The sequence below is a fragment of the Engraulis encrasicolus genome, chromosome 20, assembly GCF_034702125.1.
Source record: "Engraulis encrasicolus isolate BLACKSEA-1 chromosome 20, IST_EnEncr_1.0, whole genome shotgun sequence".
In the NCBI taxonomy this organism is placed as follows: domain Eukaryota; kingdom Metazoa; phylum Chordata; class Actinopteri; order Clupeiformes; family Engraulidae; genus Engraulis; species Engraulis encrasicolus.
Window position 1 is genome coordinate 27,343,552 of NC_085876.1, and position 23,946 is coordinate 27,367,497.

The window sequence follows — 23,946 nt, forward strand, 5'->3', positions numbered from 1 at the left end:
GATGACCCCCCCTTGTCCCAGACCCGGCCCCCCACCTACACACCCAGCATACACACCCTCGAATCCAGACCGGCAAACCCCAATGCCAGCCCACCCCCCTCCCCCTAGAGCAAACCACTGGCGCCCAGCACCTTGTCCCAGACGCGCCCCCCCACCTCCACATCCAGCATACACCCCCTCCAGTCCAGACCTACAACGCCCCATGCCAGACCACCCCCACCCCTCCAGTGCAAACCACTGGCCCCCAGCGCCTAGGCATCACCACCAACACTACCCCGATGCCAAACCAGGAAACCACCCCCCAACCCAACAACCCCCCACCCCCTGGTTGCACCAGGAACACCAGCATGCAGCAGAGCCCACCACACTGGAGTCAAGCTACGCAGAAGTGCTGAAAGGTGATGGAGCGCCAAAAATGGGTGAGATCAAACAAATGCTCCTATATATCTGTTCCAAGCTCACTTAGGACACATCCAAGACTTAAAAAAAAAAAAGAAAAAAAAAAAAAGTTCATTTACCTACTGTATGCACCTACTGTTAACTTAATATGTTTTGCTGTCATACTGTATCTACATTCAACACTTCAATCTAAATAGTATGCAGTATGAAAGGTTTATTTCATTGTGAACATTTAGTTGTTGATATTTACTATGGCCTCACTTTCCATTAGCACTTGGAACATTCAAGGCTTGAACTCCTCAGCCTTTGGCGTAAAATGTAACAACCTAGAATTCCAAGAAAGCATAAAAGGTATAGATATAATGATATTACTTGAAACCTGGCAAAAAGATGTTATCACTCATTGTCCCCCAAACTACAAGGAAATAATATTACCACCACAAAAACTTAGTTCGGTACAACAAGGAAGACACTCTGGAGGTTTAATACTATGGTACAAATCAAAATTTGTAGAGGTGCTCCGATTGCTCGGCTGCCGATCATGACCGGCCGATAATGGCCAAAAATAGCCTGATCGGTGATCGGAAAAACATGCCGATCAAAAAACCGATCGAGAGATATTAAATTCCTCACGCAACCATTTTGCCTTCACACCTGGCGCTGCATGTAGGCTCTGGCTCTGCACAGTTGCAACTGCACCAAAAGAAGGCATCTTTGCTTGTCTATAACTTATCGGCATTCCCCCCTTCATTCCCACCATTCATAACCATATCTGCATCAACAATGATCTGATTTCCCGATCCATGCGCCGTTTACCTGACAATGTAATTTGCGATTGAGTACTCGCCAGTGAGCCATTTTACGTTATAACCTGTGTAGTTGCCTCGGTCAGCACGCGACAACTTCACGTTGTCAGCACAAACATGTCAATTATTGTTTTCAAAGTTGTAATTGGCAGTCAGTCGATTAGTTTGATTGTCGCTGAAACACCAAACGGCGACAGATGTGGTTAAAACTTGAGAGAGCTCAGATTCAGAACGGTAGTGGAGCACTGCAACTGTGGACGGTGACAGAGAGGGGAGGGGCTCTCCTCACGAGGCTGCTCATTTAAAGCGACAGGTTGTTTTTTTCTCGTATGTGGAAGACTATTTGATGTAATGTTTCAGTTTCAATTCAATCTTAAATAGTTTAGTTATTCTATGCAATAACTTATACATTGATTAATACTGTAGACTGTATTACCAACACTAGTCTGAAAGATAATAATAATAATGATAATAATAATAATAATAATAATAATAGCCTAATAATAGACATGTGCAAATTAAGATTGATTGGTTTATGGGCAGAAATGGTATTCAATAAGGATAATTAATAGGCTATTAAAAAAATAAGAAATCATTTTTGTGATCGGCAATGATCGGTAATCGGCAGATAAAGATTTTTGGTGATCGGTATCGGTGATCGGGCCAAAAAATGGTGATCGGAGCACCTCTAAAAATTTGACAAACACATCAGCATCTTAAAAACGGGAAAATACCACATATGGTTAAAGATTAAGAAAGATATATTTGTTTCACAACAGGACCTCTTTGTCTGTGCAATCTATATACCCCCCGCTGATTCACCATACTACACAGAGGATACATTTATGTCTCTGGAAACAGAAACAAGCCATTTTCAGGCCCAGGGAAATGTGCTCCTCTGCGGGGACCTAAATTCACGTACAGGCACAGAGGATGATTCTATAAGTGCTGATGGCAATTCCTACATCTGCCGTACTTTAAATAAAACTAACCACTCTGCTTATCCCCACAGAAGAAATTGTGATCCAGTTGTAAACAGACATGGGAAGGAACTCTTACAAATCTGCCGTAGCCTGGGTCTGTATGTCGCCAATGGTAGGATTAGAGGAGACACATTTGGAAAACACACATTTTGCTCACCTCTTGGGAATAGCACAGTAGACTATGTCATAACTGACATAGACCCTATGTCAATTAGAGCATTCACTGTCAAACCACTATCACCCCTATCAGATCACAGCCAACTCACAATATTCATAAAAATGTCAGAAAACAACACCCTAAAATCACAGTCCAGTAAGCTGTTTCACTTTAAAAAGTCATACAGATGGGCTGAAAACAGTAATGAGGAATTTATAAAAGCAACAGGAACCCAACACATCCAAGCTCTCCTGGAAACCTTTCTAGACACCCCATATACCTTAAGTACAGAGGGTGTCAACCAGGCTGTGGAAACAATTGGCATAATATTTGAAAAAACAGCAGGAAAGGCCAAATTAAAGAGATTAAGGAACAAACCTAAAGTCGAAAAGGAAGACAGCTGGTTTGACGCCGAATGCCAGTCATTAAGAAAAGAAATTCGCAAATTATCCAACCAGAAACATAGAGATCCAAATGACACATCAATTCGACATCTATATTGTGAGACACTGAGACAATACAAACGCACACTCAGAAACAAGAAAGCTCAGTACACACAAAACCAGCTGGCACTGATTGAGGCATCAATAAAAACGAATACATTTTGGGACAATTGGAATCATTTAAAAAAATCAAAACATCAAGAAATGGTAATTCAAGATGGAGACATCTGGACTAATCATTTCAAAACTCTATTCAAGAATGTTCAATCTGACCAAAACAAGAAACAAAATGACATAATCCACAAACTGCACGATCTGGAAAACACAATCAAAGACTACCAAAACCCACTTGACTTCCCAATCACTGAACAGGACCTACTCACTCATATCAACAAATTAAAGTCAAAGAAAGCATACGGGCCTGACTGCATTTTAAATGAAATGCTAAAATGTATGAGTGAAAAATTTAGATGGGCTATTCTCAAACTATTTAACCTAGTCCTAAGTGTGGGTTATTTCCCCGACATCTGGAACCATGGATTAGTTACACCAATCTACAAAAACGGAGACAAATTTGACCCTAAAAATTACAGAGGCATCAGCGTTAACAGCAACCTGGGGAAGTTATTCTGTAGTATTATTAATTCACGGCTCATGGACTTCCTTATGAAGCACAATATCTTGAGCAAAAGCCAGATCGGATTCTTACCAAATCATCGCACCACTGATCATATTTACACCCTACACACATTAATCGAAAAATACACCCACAAAAGAAACAAATTATTCTCTTGTTTCGTAGACTTCAAAACCGCTTTTGATACCATTTGGCACAACGGATTATTCTACACATTAATGAAAAATGGTGTAGGGGGAAAAGCATATGATATTATAAAATCCATGTACTCAGGAGCAAAATGTGCCATCAAAATCGGATCTAAAAGAACAGATTATATCCCCCAAGAGTGCGGCGTGAGGCAAGGTTGCCCTTTAAGCCCAACTTTGTTTAATCTATATATAAATGAGCTGGCGACCATCCTAGAAAAGTCAACCACCACAGGACCCACTCTGAACAACATCGAGGCCAAATTCCTGCTGTTTGCGGATGATCTAGTCCTTCTCTCACCAACAGCAAATGGACTCCAAATGCAGCTTGGGCTCCTCCAAAATTTCTGCCAGACCTGGGCCCTGGCAGTGAACAACAACAAAACCAAAATAATGATATTTCAGAAAGGTTCCAAATACCACGGAAGACAAAATACATTTACTTTAGGACCACAAACAATTGAACATGTCACAGACTACACCTACTTAGGCCTCAGAATCAATTACAATGGAAGTTTCAATAAGGCAGTGAATGAACTGAAAGACAAGGCACGCAGGGCTCTATATGCCATAAAAAGACAAGTACCCTTTGAAATTCCAATCCAAATTTGGCTCAAAATATTCTCATCTGTGATAGAACCAATAGCCTTATATGGCAGTGAAGTGTGGGGTCCACTCACAAATCAGGAATTTGATAAATGGGAAAAGCATCCAATTGAGACCCTGCATGTGGAATTCTGCAAAACCATCCTAAAAGTCCACCGACACACAACAAATAATGCATGCAGGGCAGAACTAGGCCGATACCCTCTTATTATCAACATTCAAAAAAGATCAATTAAATTCTGGAAGCACCTCAAATTAAGTGACCCACACTCATTATGTCACAAAGCCTTGCAAAACCAAGAGCTGAGCAAAGTCACCACCCCACATACCAATCAGGTCCACTGCTATCCCTTCCCACTAACACCTCCACACTCTACAGGCCTGCAAGACCAGGTCCAAATTACAAAACATACTCCACTAAACCAAATTTTCTTATTCTTGAAAAATAACTATTATCAATATTGGCAATTGAAAACCAAAACACAAAGCAAGATGCAATGCTATCTGTCCCTAAACAGAGAGTATGCACTTGCAAACTATCTAACTCAAATCAAAGACCCTATCTTGAGAAAAATATTGACGAAATACAGACTCAGTGAACACCGCCTGGCCATTGAAACCGGCCGACATAAAAAAGACTGGCTTCCTAGAGAAGAACGTTTTTGCAGACAATGCACTGACAATATTGTTGAAACCGAGCTTCACTTCCTAACCGAATGCAACAAATTTAAAAATATCCGTGAAATGTTCTTCCAAAAATTCGAGCAGAAACACCCAAATTTCACTTCCCTCCCAACCCAGAACAAACTCCCATTTATCATGGGTGAACAAGAACTGAGTTGTTTCTTGTCAGCCCAATACATTTTCACATGCCACCAACAGAGGGACAATGAGTGATATACCTACATACTGTATATTATATGTATTCTTTAAATACCTTATGTTTATGTGCTGGAATACTCACGGAAACACACTCAAAGACTGTGGATGGACATACGCGTGCACCCACGCATGCACACGGAAACACACACAAACACACACAAACAAACTGAGACATGCGTGCACACACACACACTCTACACGCACACACAAACACACAGACACAGACACAGACACAGACACACACACACACACACACAACGAACACACACAACGAACACACACACACACACACACGGTATAATTTTATTATGTCTTACTGTTCCTCTTATTGTTGTCTTATATATGTTATGTACCATGCTTTGGCAATACAAAGTTTCTTTTGTCATGCCAATAAAGCACTTTTGAATTGAATTGAATTGAGAGAGAGAGAGAGAGAGGGAGGGGGGGGCAGAGAGAGAGAGACAGAGAGAGAGAGAGAGAGAGAGAGAGAGAGAGAGAGAGAGAGAGAGAGAGAGAGAGGAGCAGAGAGAGGGAGAGAGAGAGAGAGAGAGAGAGAGAGAGAGAGAGAGAGAGAGAGAGAGAGAGAGAGAGAGAGGAGCAGAGAGAGAGAGACAAAGAGAGAGAGAGAGGAGCAGAGAGAGAGAGACAATGAGAGATTGCACCCTCTTGTGTACACTTATATTATTGTACCAGTTTTTTTTTTTACAGTGTGGCTAAGTTCCCACTTCCTTGCTTCAAGTTTCTGTCCAATGAAACTCAGATAAAGGCAGCAATTTACTCATCTGGTATCACCCAGCGATGCACTTTAAACCATAAAACAATAAATAGACCATAAAACGTTCACTTGAATTCAGTATCGGCATCAAATGCCTGACAGAGTAAAGGAAGTATTTTCCTTTTTGTATGTGTGGGAGTACTTTACTGTTGTTTGAATGATACATTTTGTTATCATATTATCAACGTTTTCTTCCACAGACCGTGCTCTACCGTCTTGTTGGTGCGTCTCTGAAGTAATCAAGTACTTAGGAAATGGATAGCACTCGTTTTTTTCTTCTTTCTTGTTCTTTTCTTTTTATCATATTTTGTGATCATATTATCATACACTGATTTAAGAAAATGCACACATGTGTATGTTTATTTTATAATAAATGCAAAGCCAGTCATTTATTCTTCATAATAAAATTGCAAATGGTGATCTACCCACACAAAATAAACCAGCACAAATGTACGGTATATAGATTGATAATTATAAGCTCACCCAGCTTTTGATAGGAGTAATCTTGTCAATTACAACTGCACACAGACAATAAAAGTGCTGGTATGCCCATAAGAATGGGTCCAACAAAACCAAAAACAATTTCAGAAATACTAACAATGCGCAGACTATCATTGAGTAAAATCAAAAAGGTTTGAGAGAAAAGGAATTTCAAACAATATTTGTGTACTAGAGCAGATACATAATATAATATGTTACTGTTTTTTTTTCTCTCTTTCAAACAGAAGCGTTTTGATGGACACTTCCAGAGTGGTCTGCTGGCTTTATGTCGTGCTGAAGATTAAGGAGAGGACTTGAGGATCAGGACAATAACATCATCATCATCATCATCATCATCATCATCATCATCATCATCATCATCACCACCAACATCATCATCACCATCATCACCACCATCACCACCACCACCACCATCACCACCACCACCATCATCATCATCATCATCATCATCATCATAATCATCACCATTATCATCATCATCACCATCACCATCATTACCACCATCATCATCACCACACCCACCATCACCATCACCATCACCATCATCATCATCATCATCATCATCATCATCATCATCATCATCATCACTCACACATCAAGAGGATAACATCAACAGAGCAAAATATGTTTATAATAATAGAGATTAATCAATTAATAAACTATGAATAAACACATGGATCACTTTTCAACACTTATTCAATAACTCTTAAAATACTTTGTATGGTATCTGCTATAAAACATACACTGCTATGCATTACATGAGGATTAAGATTTTGTCATGAAGATATGAGCAAAGATTCACTGACAGACCCACTGTTCACTAGCCAAAAACAAAATCCAAAAAGATTATTGGAAGTATAAACAACTAAGGGCAAAGGGTATTTATACTGAGCATTCAACTCTATTTTTTGATGTATTGGGCAGAGGCACCACTGGGACCGTAGCACATTATTATGGGACCAATGATTTGATGTCTACAAAAATGCGGAGTAACAACAATGTGTTACCGTCTTCTTGACCTCAACACAATACACCATGAGGTGAAGACCATATAACTACAAATGCCATTCAAATCTCCCTTGGAATTGTTAGCTCCCCCTCTACACCTCTAAATAATACTTTTTTGGGGTCATGACCTGTTTTGATCCCTTCCCCTACCCCTTGTGGCATTTCAGCTGTTGGGAAACAATCAGTACCTGCAAGAGGGAGAGTAGGTTTGCACACAAAAAAAGACACAAGCGTCCAGCACAAGGTTTTTTTGTTTTGTTTGAGAGCAGAGCAGACGTTTCAGGATTCATCAGTGCTATCTCCTCCATCAGTGCCCTGATGAAGGCAAAACCATGCAATGTCTGCTCACAAAAATAAACCTCACTTTGCATCATTTCTGCTTGGGTCGTAGAGTAGAGTAGAGTAGAGTAGAGTAACTTTATTAATCCCCAGGGGAAAATTCAGGAATTCAGGGTCCAGGTACATGTTTATTTTTCTGTACATCTTAAAGGAGCAGTCCACCCCTTTTTTTGATTTTCACATATTTGCAGTTTTTCCGAGTATAACATGAATATGTGTATAATTTTCTTCTCAGTGTGTTCGTACTTAGATGTCTTAGTATTAGAATTAGTAGCATAGCTTAACCCATTGTGTCCTGGAAGCACATATATGGGTTTTTCAGGATTTTGAGATTTTAGCTGTTTTATTAACTATGTCGGTATGTTAGAGCCAAATGAACACATTGCAATGCAAGGGGAGGGTCTTGGCTTTTAAATGTAACTCATTTCATGTTTTTATGTGCTTTGGAGGCTTATATATGTAGGATTTAATAGGAAGAGGGCACCCTTTCCCAAAAAGGGCTTAGGACAAAATGGGTTAACATAAACACTGGAAGAGGATAGAAATAGCAGTATCAAGCCGTAAGTGATCACTGGACGGAATTAAAAAGCCGTTTTGCACTCTGGTGTATTTTACATCAATTGTAAAAGCACATTTGATGATGTTTTACAAACGTATTTTGTGCCATAGACTAAACTCTTAATCGAGACAATGCGAACAGAGAAAAAAAACAATGTATTCTCATATTTGACCAGTATTTAGCTACATATGAGCAACTTTCTGAAATGAGGTGGATTGTTCCTTTAAGCGCTGCAATATTATTTCTTCCCAACAATCAGTACTCAAACACAATAGCCAGTATGAGCAATAGGCAGCTCAACAGACTGCCAGTGGAAGTAGTTGTGGCCGCATTGGCGGTGGTCTCGTTGCATCGAATAGGGGTAGGGAATGGGTTCCTGGATGCTAGCGTTGTGGTAGGGAACCGGGGCCTGGATTCTAGCGGTGTAGTACTGGGTGCTTTGGTAGAGAGCCGGTTCCTGGATGCTAGCGTTGTGTTAGGGAACCAGGGCCTGGATGCTAGCGTGGTATTGGGTGTTGTGTTAGGGAACCAGGGCCTGGATGCTAGCGTGGTATTGGGTGTTGTGCTTCTCTCACTGGCAGTTGTTGCTGTTCTCAATAGAGTTGTAGTGCCGCTCAAAGGGGTTGATTGTCTAGGTATGCTGGAACTTTCTGCTGTCCTGGTTGCTTCTCTGATAGATGCTGGTGTTGAGATTTTGGATACTGTGCTTCTTTCACGAGCAGTTGTTGCAGTGACTGGGATGTCTTCCATTTCTGATGGTCTTGTTAGGTTCAGCACTTCTGTAGTCTTTTTCTCGGCTGTTTTTAATGGAGTTGCGGTGGCTGTGAAAGCTTCTGATTGCGTTGGAATGGCTGAACTTTCTGCCTTGCTGGTTTCCCCTCTGATGGAGGTTGGTGTGGTGCTGTCAGGTGCTGTGCTTCTCCCATCCACAGCTGTAGAGGTGTTTTCCATCTCTGTTGTACTTTTTAGGTCCATCGCTTCTGTAATATTTGTCATGGCTGGAAGAGTTGTGGTGTTACTCAAGGTTGATGATTGCGTAGGAATGGTTGACCTTTCTCCTGTGTTGGTTACTGCTCCTGTGTGTGTTGGCATAGTGGTCTGAGGAGCTGCAGTGGCTGTCAAAGTGGCTGATTGTGTAGGAATAGCTGAACTTTCTGCTGTGCTGATTTCTCCTTCAATGGATGTTGGCGTAGTGTTGTCAGGTGCTGTGCTTCTCCCATCCACAGCTGTAGAGGTGTTTTCTATCTCTGTTGTACTTTTTAGATCCATCGCTTCTGTAATGTTTGTCATGGTTGGAGGAGTTGTGGTTTCAGTCAAGGTAGGAATGGTTGACCTTTCTCCTGTGTTGGTTACTGCTCCTGTGGATGTTGGCATAGTGGTCTCAGGAGCTGTGTGTCTTGAGCTCACTGTTTCTGGGGTTATGGAACTGTTTCCCATCGCCACTGTCGTGTTGATTTCTTTAAGAGAACTCACCATGGCTGGAGGAGTTGTGGTGTTAGTCAAGGTTGACGATTGCGTAGGAATGGTTGACCTTTCACCTGTGTTGGTTACTGCTCCTGTGGATGTTGGCATAGTGGTCTCAGGAGCTGGGTGTCTTGCGCTCACTGTTTCTGGGGTTATGGAAGTGTTTCCCATCGCCACTGTTGTGTTGATTTCTTTAAGAGAACTTACCATGGCAGTGCTTGTGGTGTAACTCATGGCGGCGTCTTGTGTCGATTTAGTTGTCACTTCTAATGAGGGGGCTGTTTTATTGGTGCCCATAATCTGCCGCCCATTTATATCCATCATCGTTATCAGAGGTGTGACTGCAAAATCTGCCATGCCAGAATTTGCTGTGGCTGATGAGTTTTCGATGGCTTCGGTTTGGTTCCATATTTCTGTAAAGTTTATCCTGACTGTTTTCATGAGAGGGGTGGAGTTATCTAGTATAGGTCCTGATTGTGTAGGTGCAGTTGACTTTTCTCTTCCTGTGTTGATCCCTGCTTCTGTAGTTTCATCCAGTGGAGGTGGTGGGGAGGGAGTGGTGGTTTCTGTGATCTGTATATAAAGGAAGACATGAGGAAGGTTATATGACATTGAAATGAATGCAAAATAATCTTATCTGCCTTTAAAATAATTGTGTTGGACCACTGAGTAAGACACGTTGACTTAAAGGGACACTGTGCAGGAAATGATCAAAAAAGGTACTGCAACTATGCTTCTTATTGAAATAGGGCTGCCTATTGCCAAATTTGATATGATCTTTACATGAAAGTTTACAAAGTAATAAACAAATATTTTCTAGTATGGTCCAAGTACAGTCATTTTTGCAACTAAAAATGGCTATTTTTGGAAATTCATAATGGCGGCCCATGGAGAAGATCCCCCTTTTCATGTATGAAAAGTGCAATTTTTCCAGTCATAATGAAAACTTGGAATTTGATGCTGGTGGTAAGTATTCATGAAAAAGGTAACATCAGTGAATGGTCAGCATGAATTCTGGAAATAAACAACTAAAAATCTCACACGGTGTCCCTTTAAAGTAATCACCATCAGATTACACTCAGGTTAACATTACAAAGAAACCGTACAATTACAAAAAAAACAGACAGACACGCACGCATACAGGCACGTATGCAGATATGCCCACCCGCCCGCACACACGCACGCACACACACACACACAAACACACAAAGACATATAGATAGATCAGCAGATGGTTGTTTCTTTTTCTTTTAAATAATTGTGAATTTTCCAAAGGTTAAAGGTCACAGTTTGAGATTACCCACAACAACCAGCCCACGCACTGTACGGTACAGTAGTACTGTCCATGCTACAGATGTCATTGATGGGCCAGGTCCAAGGTCAAACCGTAGCCTACCTATTTTCTTTTCTTCTATCTCCTATTTTGTTTTCCCCATGAACACCTGGAACTGGACTTATAGTAAATTTTGCTTCACACTAAATGTAGTACTATAACACTTAGAGAGTTGATTCAATATCTTCCAGACTATATTTGGTCCAAGAGTACTCTCTAAGTCAATCAAATTTCAATCAAATTGTATTTATATAGCACATTTCGTACATAGCACAATGTGCTCTCAATAGATATTTAACCCTTGTAAGGTGTTCGTGTTTTGGTTCCATAGAAGGTGTTCGGGTCAATTTGACCCTGGCATATAGAGAACACAATGAAAAATGAAAAAAAAAAATCATAGTTCATATTCACCCTCATGTTCCCCTCACCCTGCCTGTGAATTTCTGTTTATTTATGTTTTTGGGAGATACAGAGAGAGAAACATAAGGAGACTGAAAGGTGAAGAAAGAGAGTAAACTCAATCCAAGCTCTCGGATTGAACCACTAGTGCTCTCATCGCGCAAGGTTGAATCATTGATGAACAACTGAAGGACCAAACAATATCTGCAGTCCTTTTTTCACACACTTCACCTTCTGCCTTGTCTACTCAACATGTGATCACTGTTGTATCAGAGAGCTTAGAAAATATTCATGTATAAACCCTCTCAAGTAATGTGGGTCAAAATGACCCAGGAACACCTCCTGTGTAATAGGTCACAACATTTTTTTTCATATTCATGTTCCTCACCGAAAATGAGCCAAAGCCAGTGAATCTCAGGGCGAAAGAATAATAACTGATACTATTTTTCTCAAGCCAAAAACTGAAAACGGGTTGAAATGACCCGAACACCTTGCAAGGGTTAAATAAGCAAAGGAGGAAAACACTTTACACACAATAAAATAATCAAAGCAAAAAAGAAAAGGGTGCATAAAAACAAGGAACTGGTCAGTGTGAGTTAACACAGCATTTTTTTTTACGGCGTAGTATAGAGCAGCCAAAGAAAAGGTACCTGAGCATTGTGGAGGGCCGCACATATCATGATGACCACAAGCAGATGCAGAATCTTCATCCTAGAGATGGTATAGAACCAGAGACAGGTACAGATCAGGCCGCGCATAGACAGTACGGCTGCAGGCACTCACGAGAGGCTCAGAGGGTTGTTGAGGATGCTGGGCTGGCGGCCGAGTGGCAGAGTGAAAATTGTGGTTAAAAAAAGATATCTGGTTATTGTCTGGTTATTTGGTGTCCCTACTCCCAGGCCAGACTTGTGGATGTGCAGATTTTAACCTACTCCTTCAGAGTGACAATTGCGCCCATTCTAGACCGTCCTCCTCTATGGGTTGTGGTGCGTTTCGATAACGTCAGGGGCGTGTGTGTTTCTGACCTCACCTTGGCGTTGCCCCGAAACGCCTTTTTCTTGGTACTAACTGTGCAATTCACAGGAAGCGTGATGTTAATGTGGGTCTCCATTCACAATGAAATTACGAAAATTATATGGATCTTAACATAAACATGGACATGGCAAACTCACTTGCATGAAAAAGATGGTCACAAGCACTATCACAAAAAATGTTTTCAAGCTCTTCACTGTATTCCTGTGCTATACGCAGTAGATTGCGTGAAGAGTGACAGCTAATGAAAAAAAAAACCTTTCATTGAAAAAGAAAAGAAAAAAACACTTTCATTCACAATGAATTCAACATTCACAATGANATACTGAGCATTTCCCGGTGGGATGACAGTCCTCACAGCCATTGGTGCTGTTGAGTTTTTTTTTTTTGGCTACATTTTAATTTGAATGGTTCACTATTACAGTGGATCTACCATATTAGGTGCAGTGTAACAATATTTAATACCATGTAATACCAGTGTAACATCATACACCTATTTTGTACTTACATCTAGGGTTAGGGTTGGTACATGGTATTACACTTGTATTACACAATTAAATATTGTTACACTGGTTTATTACATTGTACCTAATGTAGATCCACTGAAATAGTGAACCATTGAAACAATGTGTTAACTTTTTAAAAATGTTCTTAGAGACCGGCCCACAATTTATAGGGGGACACACAAAAATGCCACCAGAGATGGTTTTACCAATACACAGACTAGGGAATTGCCTGGGGCCCCCAAAAAACGTTCCACTGTATGTGGCCCCCAACAGTCAGCCTCTCCTTGTGAAATACCAGCAAAAATAATTCAGGAGGGCCCCATGTCCATATTTTGCCTAGGGCCACTGCTTTTTTTCTTTCAACTCTTGTCCATACCTGCTCTTCCACCAAGCCATGACAGTCAACAGAGGCATTCTACAGTATAATTTACATGGAAACGAAACCTATCGCTTCGTTGGCATGTTCTGCTGTCATTGACGTTATAAGGAGGGAGGCCCCACGAGGAAGCAATGATAAATAAATAGTGCAGGTTTTCTTTTGATAAAGAAATTAGGGTGTAGGTGTAGAATTTTGTTTATCATACTTGCATGTCAGTATTCTCACGCACATGCAGCGTGTACACACACACACACACACACACACACACGTGCGCTGCACACACACACACACACACACACACACACACACACACACACACACACACACACACACACACACACACACACACACACACACACACACACACTATACAATTGGCCCATTTCTTCCATATACAGTTTATACATACATATTTTTTTATCATTAATGCAATCCCAAACCATTTGCTCTGTATGCTGCTGCCGCTTGATATTCATTTACGTGAAAATGAAACCAATGAATTTGGTGTTCAAAACTGAAACAAATGTTATCTGCCCTTGCCTCTGGTTCTGCCGTTAAAGTACATCTTGAGACACTTCTGAGGAAAGGAGGTGGCATAGGCGATTCCACAGAAGAGCAGATTTGGTTCACTCGGGCAGTAGTCCAATATTTTAAAATGTTATCCTTTCTTGAACCCCCCACGCCGCCCAACCCAAGCAAAATGCAGGATAGTGCAACATTTTGTCACATTGAATTGTGTTACTCCCATGTCTTTTAGTGGACACTTAGTGCAGAGAAATGCTATTGTGCTCTCCAAAATCAAATGTCAATGAAAGTGTTTATATTGCATCTGGATAGGCAAGGCAAGTTATTTTGTCAAATAAATAAATAAAGGGGGATCATGTGCATGGCGTGCACAGCAGTCTTCACTCAATACTTAGAGTCAATATTCAATGCAATAGGCCTACTTAGCTACCTTTAGAGTGTATTTAGTGTCAAAGTACTCTCTAAGTGTTGAATTAACACTGTTTTTACTGTGCAGCAGTAGTCTTGAGCATTTGACTATCCTTATAGAAGACAGACAGACCTGCAGTCAAAGCATTATGAATTGCAATTCATATCCCAAGACCGTCAGGCGGATGTATGGGGGGAATGAACAATGAAGTGAACAATGCTCTCTTCTACCCTCCCTTGTGGGCATCTCTAGACTATGGGAGTATACGGCTCCCATGCCATTCCTATAATTTTAATGTTGGGCAGTTTCACATGAAATATGACGTTTTGTAAAGCTGTCTTAGAAAACAAATTGATAATACAATTAGGTCATACTTTCAGGGGACCTATGGGGTCTGTTGTGAACGTAGCCGCCTTCAATATAGGCCTAAAGGGCAAGGGGGAAATCCTGGTTTGTGATCAAAATACGGCTCTTGGAGGACTTTAAAAAAATGGAATTGGCACTTTGAATGAAAAAGATTCCCCACCTCTGCTCTACAGCACGATGCCTGCCATATCACTCATCAGGCGACCATCCAACAAGTCTACCTGTACCATAAAAAGGCGTTTTAAAGGAGAGGTTTTCCTTATATTCATTTGGCTGTGGTTGTGGCAAATAGTCAGGCTATTTCCTGCTGCCAGCTGCAATAGTGATTTTACTTCTACCGCAGCAGGGCATGCTGCTGTGTTTTTGTAATTTGAGCATTACTGAAAACAGATATAGGGTCACATTTGAATGGGACAATGCATTCCTAAATATAAATAGGCCTATGGCTTGATGTAAATACTGTAGTAATGACTTCTGAAGACCATGTGGCCCCATAATGCACACTGTTCCACCAGTGGGATGCTGTAATAGTCATTGAATAGTGAACTACTAGCACTACACTACTATGACACAACACAGGGACTTTAGTAACTACGACTTGACTTTTGCCATTTTGGTAACAGCAAATTTATAACGCTGTGTCGCTGTACGTAATGACTTCTGATGACATTTTAAAGGATAATTTCTGCCCATTTCGACATGAAGTTGTAATACTCACACTTTTGACAAAGACAAAACAACCAAAATGAAAACAATATATCTTCCCCTCTTTACAGGACTGAGATAATAAAGCACTAAGTACAGGTAGGCCAAACAATGATTCGCCAGTTTTACTGAAATGAAATACCACACAGTCAGTGAAATGGTAGTATCAGAGAGGAAGTCCATCACACAAAGAGGAAGTTCGTCTTCGATATCAAGTGAAGAAATGGCTGAGCAAATGTCTATATTCAGTTGGCTGCTTGGTAGCCTACTATTCTGAAAGTTATTTTCAGTGTTGGCCTAGTGTTGGCCTAGTTACTGCAATCTTTCAAGTTTGGTTACTTAAAGGTACACTGTGCAAGATTTTTAGCTGTTTATTTCCAGAACTCATGCTACCCATTCACTAATGTTACCTTTTTCATGAATACTTACCACCACCATCAAATTCTAAGTATTCATTATGACTGGAAAAATTGCACTTTTCATACACGAAAAGGGGGATCTTCTCCATGGTCCGCCATTTTGAATTTCCAGAAATAGCCATTTTTAGCTGCAAAAATGACTGTACTTGAGCCATACTAGAAAATATTAGTTTATTACTTAGTAAACTTTCATGAAAAGATCAAATTTGGCAATAGGCAACCCAGTTTCAATGAGCAGCATAGTTGCAGTACCTTTTTTGACCATTTCCTGCACAGTGTACCTTTAAAAAGGACTAGGAGTGAAAATACCCTAAATGATTACACTGTCACAAACTTGTCAGGACAAGCAAACCGAACTGAGAACACGTCAATAAAGGTCTCAGTAGAGTTCAGTTTCGAGGGGGTTGGGTATAACTGTTAGATTGAAGTAACTGGGCCGAGACTGGAAATTACTGTCAGAGTATGGTAACTGGGACACTTGTGGGCCGAGGACCAAGCCAGAATTGGGCCAACTGTCAGACACTCGCAAATTAGAAGTGGGCCTACAGTGGGCCAGATAAACTTTGCTATTATATGTTCATCTGACTTCAAATAGCCTATTAATGTGAAATGATTCATGATATAGTCATCAGGGCATTTATAATAATAACGTCTTCATGCATGCAAAGAAATAGGTACATTTTGTCATATAGCAACCAATCTTGTTTGTCAGAGTGTGAGCGTGAGTTTGTCATAACGTGTGAGAAAAATATTAGGACGAGCGATCAGACGGCATATGCAACTGTGTTGAAACTACATTACAGTAAGTACCTGTAGTGAAGTGAAGTGACGTGAAATCCCACCTGGCAAACTCCAACTGCCATTGTCATTGTGCCACAGCTCCACACTCCACAGCACACAAGTGCTCACTGCACACAACTAAATTGCATTTATGCCTCACCTGTGCAAGGGGGTAGCCCCCAATGGTGCCCCAAGGGAGCAGTGCGGCTGGGCGGTGCCATGCTCAGGGTACGTAGATGTGCGATCTACAGTTACTGGCTGTGTTAAGCCTCATTCACACACGTCGCTGCTAGTTACTCGCTCAGCAAGTTAAGTCAATAGAATGTCTACTGTATGTGTCCCAGCGAGACAAGGAGGCGAGCAGGTGAGGCGTATACAAGCCATGCGATGTGGGCAGGTAGGTTCCGAGTTGAAAATATTTTAGCTTTGAATGAGGCGAGTAAGCGAGTAACCAATTGGAATGCAGAGTTCGCTACTTCTCGCCTGTGTATTGGCAGTTAAAACCGCGGGAACGTTTAGCAAAGGTTCCATGAGCAAGTGGCGAGTAGGCGAGTGAGTGAGAAGCTAGTAAATAGCAGTGACGTGTGTGAACGTAGCTTTATACTCCCCCTTTACACTGTATAGTATAGTTAGCCTATATTGTAGTTTATTATGTCATATTAGTTTATCATGTTTCCTGTTGCACTTACATGGCCTCAGGGACGCACTAACTCCATAAAGTTCTAAAAGTGGGTGTTCAGAAAAAGAAGTGACACAGCCCATGTCAGGGGGGCCTTGGCTGGAATCTAGTATGTGGGGGGACTTGTCATGGTTAAGTTTTGGAACTCCTGGTCTAGACATTGTGAGAGTTAGTACAGCAGCATATTGTTGACTGGCATTAGTCTGGTCTCTCCAATTGAGGGAGCGGTGTCGGCAGCTGGCTAGATTCACAGGAAGATCCGCTCCGCTTCCACGCTTAACATTTGACATTTTATAGCCATAGTCTTATCAGTTACTGCAGTGGTTCCCAAACTGGGAGTCGGGACCCCCGGGGGGCCACAAAGGTCCTGCAGGGGGGTTGTGGAGAGAGGGGAATACTTGCATAAGTTCAAGTTCAAGTTCAAGTTGGTTTTATTGTCAATTTCTTTACATGCACTGGTCACACAAAGAATTTGTGCACTTGTAGAGACTTACTTGTGCACAATCCCTGAACCAAAAATACAAAAATACTTGCATGAAACATATAGGCCTACAATTACATATACAGTATGATGACAAAATTAGTGGACAAAAAAGTTTTGTGTCATGGAATATTTGGAATATGATGTGGGAGGGGGTTACAAACATATGTGCAGATCCAAAAGGGGCTCCCATCCCAGCACAACAAAAATGGGAATTGTGTGTATGTTTGAGTTCATATAGGAACACACACTGTAGTATCAGGCTTTTCACTTGCAAATTCTACCGAGACTGACAAGGGAATAACAACGCATGTGCTGAGGAACATGCAGGTTTTGGAAACTGACCACCATCAGGAATAATATGGTGTGAAAAGTTACCAACTGCTACAAAAGGGTAATCTGTTTTAATCTTGTAAAAAAAAAAACAAGTAAACCACCAATAAAGAGGCATGGACAAAGTCTGCAAGTTTTAAACATTGTTCAATGGAGGAGCTTCTTTCAGCAAACTCAAATTTCACTCTCTGGTCTGTCTCTCCCTTCACTGTCCTTTTTATTATTTTAGAATACTTGACATCCGGACAGATACGTTTCCTATCTTCCAAATTTAAATTCACCAACTGTCATTACAGTCTCCGAGTGTTTCCTGTTATTCGATTCAGTCTTAAAGGAGTGAACCTGTTTTTATTCTGTGTAACTTCAAGGAGTTAGACCTTCTTTCCTTTCACTGTTTGGTTACATGTGTGAAGTTATAACTAAGCACAAAACATTTTTCCTTTAATTATGATAAAAACAAAGTATAAAAAGCTTCTAATTAGATTCACAAACCTTTAAGAAAGTTGTAGACTATTCTGAGAGAGAGCTTTCCTCTCACCCAAAATGTTCATGCACTAAAATGTCCTTGTTAGGCCACACCGGCGCATTTATACATATTCATGTCCTCTATGGTAAGGTTCTTTGGAGACTTTTGTCTGCTCAATGTCATATACATGCAGTATCATCCAGGATCAGCATATGCGTAGCCCTTTACGCCGTTCCACCAGTGGAACACTGTCACTGAAAAAAACAAACTTTACTACCATAGTACAACACCACTATGACATGCAGTGCACAGAGCCTTTAGTAATACATTATGACCGCCATTCTGGTAGCAGTTAATTTATAACAGGGGCCATGTCATACTGGGTAAAGAAACAATCAAATCCTATTCACCGTCTTCAACATATTGTGCAAGCCGTACAGTTATCACTCAAAGTAAATTTGTAAAAGTGCAAATTTTGGCTCAAACAGGACACATTTCAAATATATGGCATTCCAACCAAGTGAACTGGGATATTGCACATAAATTCCATTCAAGACAAAATCTCGGTTTTTGACAGAGGTATGAACATGCAGGAAAATATGAATCTTGCACCAACGTCACCTTTTCAAAACACCACAGGGCATGCAAATGAAATAGATGTAATCTCTTGGGCATAAAACTACTTCCTCTAACGCCTCATCCTAAACGTGGAGCCTCATGATGCACGCCATTCCACCAGTGGAACACTGTAATAGTCATCGAAAAGTTAACTACCATAGTACTACACTACTATCACATAACACATACATCTGATGTTTCCAGTTTTGCACATTTCTTTCTCTGTATTTGGCTGTAATTGCAACAATGCCGAGTCACAATGGATGAGGCCTTGCATATCAACATCAATTACAGACTCACCTTTCTTCTTGTTGAATGATTTGAATAAACTGATTCAATGATAGATGGATGGATGGATGGCTTGAAGGTTTAAAAAAAAAAAAAAAAAAAAAAAACGCCTCCATGATAGGTGACGGAAGCAGTCTGTTATCTGTGGTGGAAAAGGTGGCTATCTACAGTCGTCCTGGGATATGGCACAGTGGGCGATTTCCTTATTGGTTTTTCCTGTGCTGCCACTGTACGGGAAAGGCCTGTGCATTGCAGCGATAACCGTCCAAGCGTGTTGTTCTCCATTGAAAGGTTGCGGCAATAATATCTGTCTTGATTTTACGATCGGAGGCCATCATAGTTCTAGGTACAGTGCCATAATAAATCAATGGAGGACAAAAAAAACCTGAACACTTAAGCAACACGTTTTCTCACAGTTGGTCCGGTAATAAAGGCATTTCTTTTATTCATGATTCAAACATAAGGCACAGGAGATTAGTGCTGTACAGTACAGAGTTGAGAGTCCTTATTTATGTGGTTTACAGCTTATGGAAAAGTGCATTATTAAGAACAATAGCATATATATGTGCAAAATCAATATGCATAAGACCTCTACTCATTACATTATTAAAATACAATCATACGAGGAGAAAATAACTCTTATTTACAGATGATATGCAAACATCTACAAAAAAAAACCCAAAATCAAAATAAAATGTATAACGTTGCTTTCATTGAAAATTGTTTAGCCTATGTGGCCTTGCATAACATTCACTATAAGCTCAAGAACTTTTTATCCCTCATTCTGGTGACCATCAAGGCACTTTTTTCCGGATCAGTCTTGGGCTCTGTGTGAGTGTGTATGTGAGTGTGTGTATGTGTGTGTGTGTGTGCGTGTGTGTGTGCGTGCGTGGTGTAGGGTTTGTTCCTCACAGCAGCAGCAGCAGGGCGATGCCGCTGGCGACGGAGGTCAGGAGGAGACAGGAGGCGAGGGAGCCCATCTGTGCTGTTGCGCCACTGGCTGTGGTGGCAGGGGTGGTGTGGGCGCTGGTGGCGGCGCTGGTGCCTGGTTGTTCAGTGTTTGCGCTAGATGATGGTGACGGGGCACCTGCCGTAGTGCTGCCAGGCGCGGCTGATGAAGACGGTGGGGCTCCTGATGCTGTTGAGTCGCCTGCTGTGGTCTGGATAGATAAAAAAATATATTTTTACATTATTTTTTAACATTTTAAACAATCATTAAATTATATAACTGTTACATCGAAATTAATAGTGTCTCATCATGTTCATTTGTTTCAAGAACTGAGATGGCAAACCAAACGTGGAATAAGCAGCATTAAAAAAAACTAAATCCAAATGTTTTACATTTGATGTAAAGCTCTCAGTTATTTTAAAATATGAATAAACTTTATGGAAACACGTCCCCACTTATGTCCATGACTGAGTAGTAAGTATGACACGGCAATGCAAATTTTAAGTGCGTCAGTACAGTAGGTTGCAAGACATCATCATAAAAGTTTTCACCAAAAACAAACCAACAAATAAAATCTGTCTTAAAAAAATGTCTGATAACAGATTAAATACATAATAATAATAACGATGAAAACGTTTTGGTGAAAGTAAAGCAGAAATTCCAGCAAAAAATACATAAACACTAGATGAAATGAGCAAAAACTTACATTTTGTGCCGTTGCCAACGCAGCTAGCAGGAGCACGCTGCAGATTGCCAGAACCACACACTTCATGGCGGGAAAGAGGACAGACGCGTCTTACTGATAACTTCGCTGGAGCTGCCTGCTGGTTTCAACAATTTAGTGTACGTGTGTTTGTGACAAACGAGAGCTCCTGAGCAAGTGGTTGTGTGTGTGCGTGAGTGTGTGTTCACTGTACGGTTTCCTGCCAGAGTAAAATGAGGTGGGCTCATGGCTCAGAGCTTTTATATTGACCACCTTTTTTTGGTTTTGTACTCCTTCCTCCAGGAAGCTGTGTCCATGGTAACGACACTGGAGCCCTGGCAGGCAGGGTGGCAGCAGATAGGCTATGTTAGAAGCCAGTTGCCCCTTTTATAGCTTAATTGTTTTATATCCTCCTCGAGTTATAGGCCTACTCTTGATTTATGATGATCCGCGATGTATAACAGCGTTTGTGTAGCTGCAGCTGAATGCTGTGCAAATTCAAGTCAAACACTCCTATTCAATTCACCATGTATACAGACATCAAAAACACACGTAAAAAGAAAAGGCAAAATGTATTTTTTTTTTAATTTAACTTATCTATGATTACCCTATATTACCAAAAGTATTCACTGACCTACCTTGACTCACATATGAACTTAGGCCTAACTGCCATCCACCTTTTGCAGCTATTACAACTTCAACTCATCTGGGAAGGCTGTCCATTAACTTGAGGAGTGTGTTTCTAGATTTCTTTTGGCCATTCTTTCAAAAGTGCATTGGTGAGGTCACACATTGATATTGATCGAGAAGGCCTGGCTCTCAGTCTCTGCTCTAAGTCATTCCAAAGGTGTTCTATCAGGTTCAGGTTAGGACTGGTGCACGCCAGTCAAGTTCCTCCTTACCAGACTCTGTCATCCATGTCTTTATGGACCTTGGTTTGTGTACTTGTCCACACACCTGTTGGAAGAGGAAGGAGCCTGCTCCAAACTGTTCCCACAAGGTTGGGAGCATGGAGTTGTAGCATTGGTATCCTGAAGCCTTCAAACATCACTGGAATTAAGGAGCCAATCCCAATTCCTGAAATACAACCCCACACCATACCATGGAGCTGTGTGGCAATTAACTACAGAAAGTCAAGCACCTCTTTGCAATATACACTTTAGAGTATAGAGTTAGTCGAGTAGAGTATCATTTATTAAGCCAGAGGGAAATTAAGGTGTCCAGTAGCAGGCATATATAAATACAGAAAAAACACAGAGACAAAATTAAAAAACTGGAAAAGTGTTGAAAGTGTCCAGGTGTCTAAAAAAAATCAACTATGCCTATAATCCAAGGAAGAAATCAGGGTCAAGTATCAATTGAAGAGCCGGGAATCCACAGGTTGCCCACTATGTGTGACCACACCCCTCTTAACACTCCTCACGTCCCCCAACCCCCCGGCCTGCCACTTTGTGACCGTTCTTGCATTTTCTTATAATAAAGCTGACAGTTGAATGTGGAACACTTAAACCTTTGGCCAGGTCAAGTGCTTGGGACACCTGATTCTGATCATTTGGATGGGTTAGCAAATCATTTTGATAATTTAGGGTGCATTCACACCTACCCCGTTTGGTCCGGACCAAACGACCAAACAGACCAGATTTCCGTTGGTTCGGACCTGTTGAGATGGCCTGATCATATCTATGGGCCCACACCAACATGCCAAAGCGGGCAATTTAAATGACCTTCGTTGTCTTCATCACAGAACTAATCACAAGTATCCCACTTACTGAAAAACTACACATAACACACCCAACACACAGCTAGCAAGCTATGGGGATAACTGTTAACTGCTAACATTATAGGTTATTGCTGATTCTTATCAGAATCTGAACTGTAGCCTACAGTATTTTCTCCCGTTTTCTTAAAAGCCATTTTCGGAATTTTGCCTCAATTGACATTTGGTCTAAAATGTCTGTGATGGGTAACGACTCTATGATTAACAGAGTAGCCCATCTATCTTTTTGACATGTAAGCATTGGCTACTTCATCCTCATTCAAACAACACAATAATGTAGGCCCACATTTGCGATACTTTTTAGGCAATTTTTTTATTAATATATTGTGGCACACAAACCACTCTGTGGAATCTAGACTCTGCTTCCCATGAATCGACAAACGACGGAAGTTCACGAGGTACAAAAAAGCAAAATGTCAGGGATTAGGTTCGGCCTGCTTTCACACCTCCAAAAGGTCCGCACCAGGGTTTGTTGGTCCGAACCGAGCATGACCTTTCCGATCGGACTCGGTCCGCTTGCTTGGTGCAGACCAGAGTTCAGTGATCTGCATTCAGACCATCTCAAAAGGTCCGAACCAACAAAAATCTGGTCAATTTGGCCCGGACCAAACGGGGTAGGCGTGAACACGCCCTGAATGCAGTCCACCGAACTCTGGTCCGGACCAAATAAGGGGACTGAGTCCGTCCACGATGATATTAGGCCTAGCAACATTCTTGCTTCTTGCTTTTTTTCATTGGCTAGAATCTGTTTTCAGCTTTTGTCCAGGTCAGCCTTTTTTATATACATAAACTCATGAGAACAGGGAACAGGAAAACATATTTAAAACTACCTAAAGTAGGAAGTTGGTTCTGAAGCTTAAAAGCATAAGGCTATTATGAAAGTCATAATTGGAATGCTGTAATTTCTGCCTATTTTATATCAGTTTAAAGCCCGATTCGGACGGGACTTTTATTACCTATGGACCCCCGGTAATTCGGAATAATTACAGAGAATGTCTGAGTTCTTAGTCCTGTGCGAATGTGCCATGTCTGCGATTTGTGAGGTAATAATT

At 41.0% G+C, this 23,946-nt stretch overlaps 2 protein-coding genes across 5 annotated transcripts in view; one reads left to right on the top strand and one right to left on the bottom strand.

Moving 5' to 3' along the window:
- anxa14 (annexin A14) overlaps positions 1-6,896 on the top strand; it is a 20,395-nt gene extending 13,499 nt beyond the window's left edge. For 2 of the 4 annotated variants that reach the window (XM_063184880.1, XM_063184881.1), the window contains exon 13: positions 6,602-6,896. In XM_063184880.1, coding sequence (XP_063040950.1) covers positions 6,602-6,661 — 60 coding nt within the window. In that variant the 3' untranslated portion in view covers positions 6,662-6,896. The remainder of the gene's footprint in view (positions 1-6,601) is intronic. The other 2 variants (XM_063184882.1, XM_063184883.1) reach the window with 2 other exon arrangements.
- A 12,990-nt stretch (positions 6,897-19,886) lies between these two features.
- Positions 19,887-21,334, bottom strand: LOC134435838 (spore coat protein SP96-like). Its single transcript, XM_063184884.1, has 2 exons — positions 21,121-21,334; positions 19,887-20,625 (listed from the first exon to the last, which is right to left on the bottom strand). Exons 1-2 carry the CDS (start codon positions 21,184-21,186, stop codon positions 20,374-20,376), a joined length of 318 nt encoding a protein of 105 aa, XP_063040954.1. The 5' UTR covers positions 21,187-21,334; the 3' UTR covers positions 19,887-20,373.
- Positions 21,335-23,946: the final 2,612 nt, after the last annotated feature.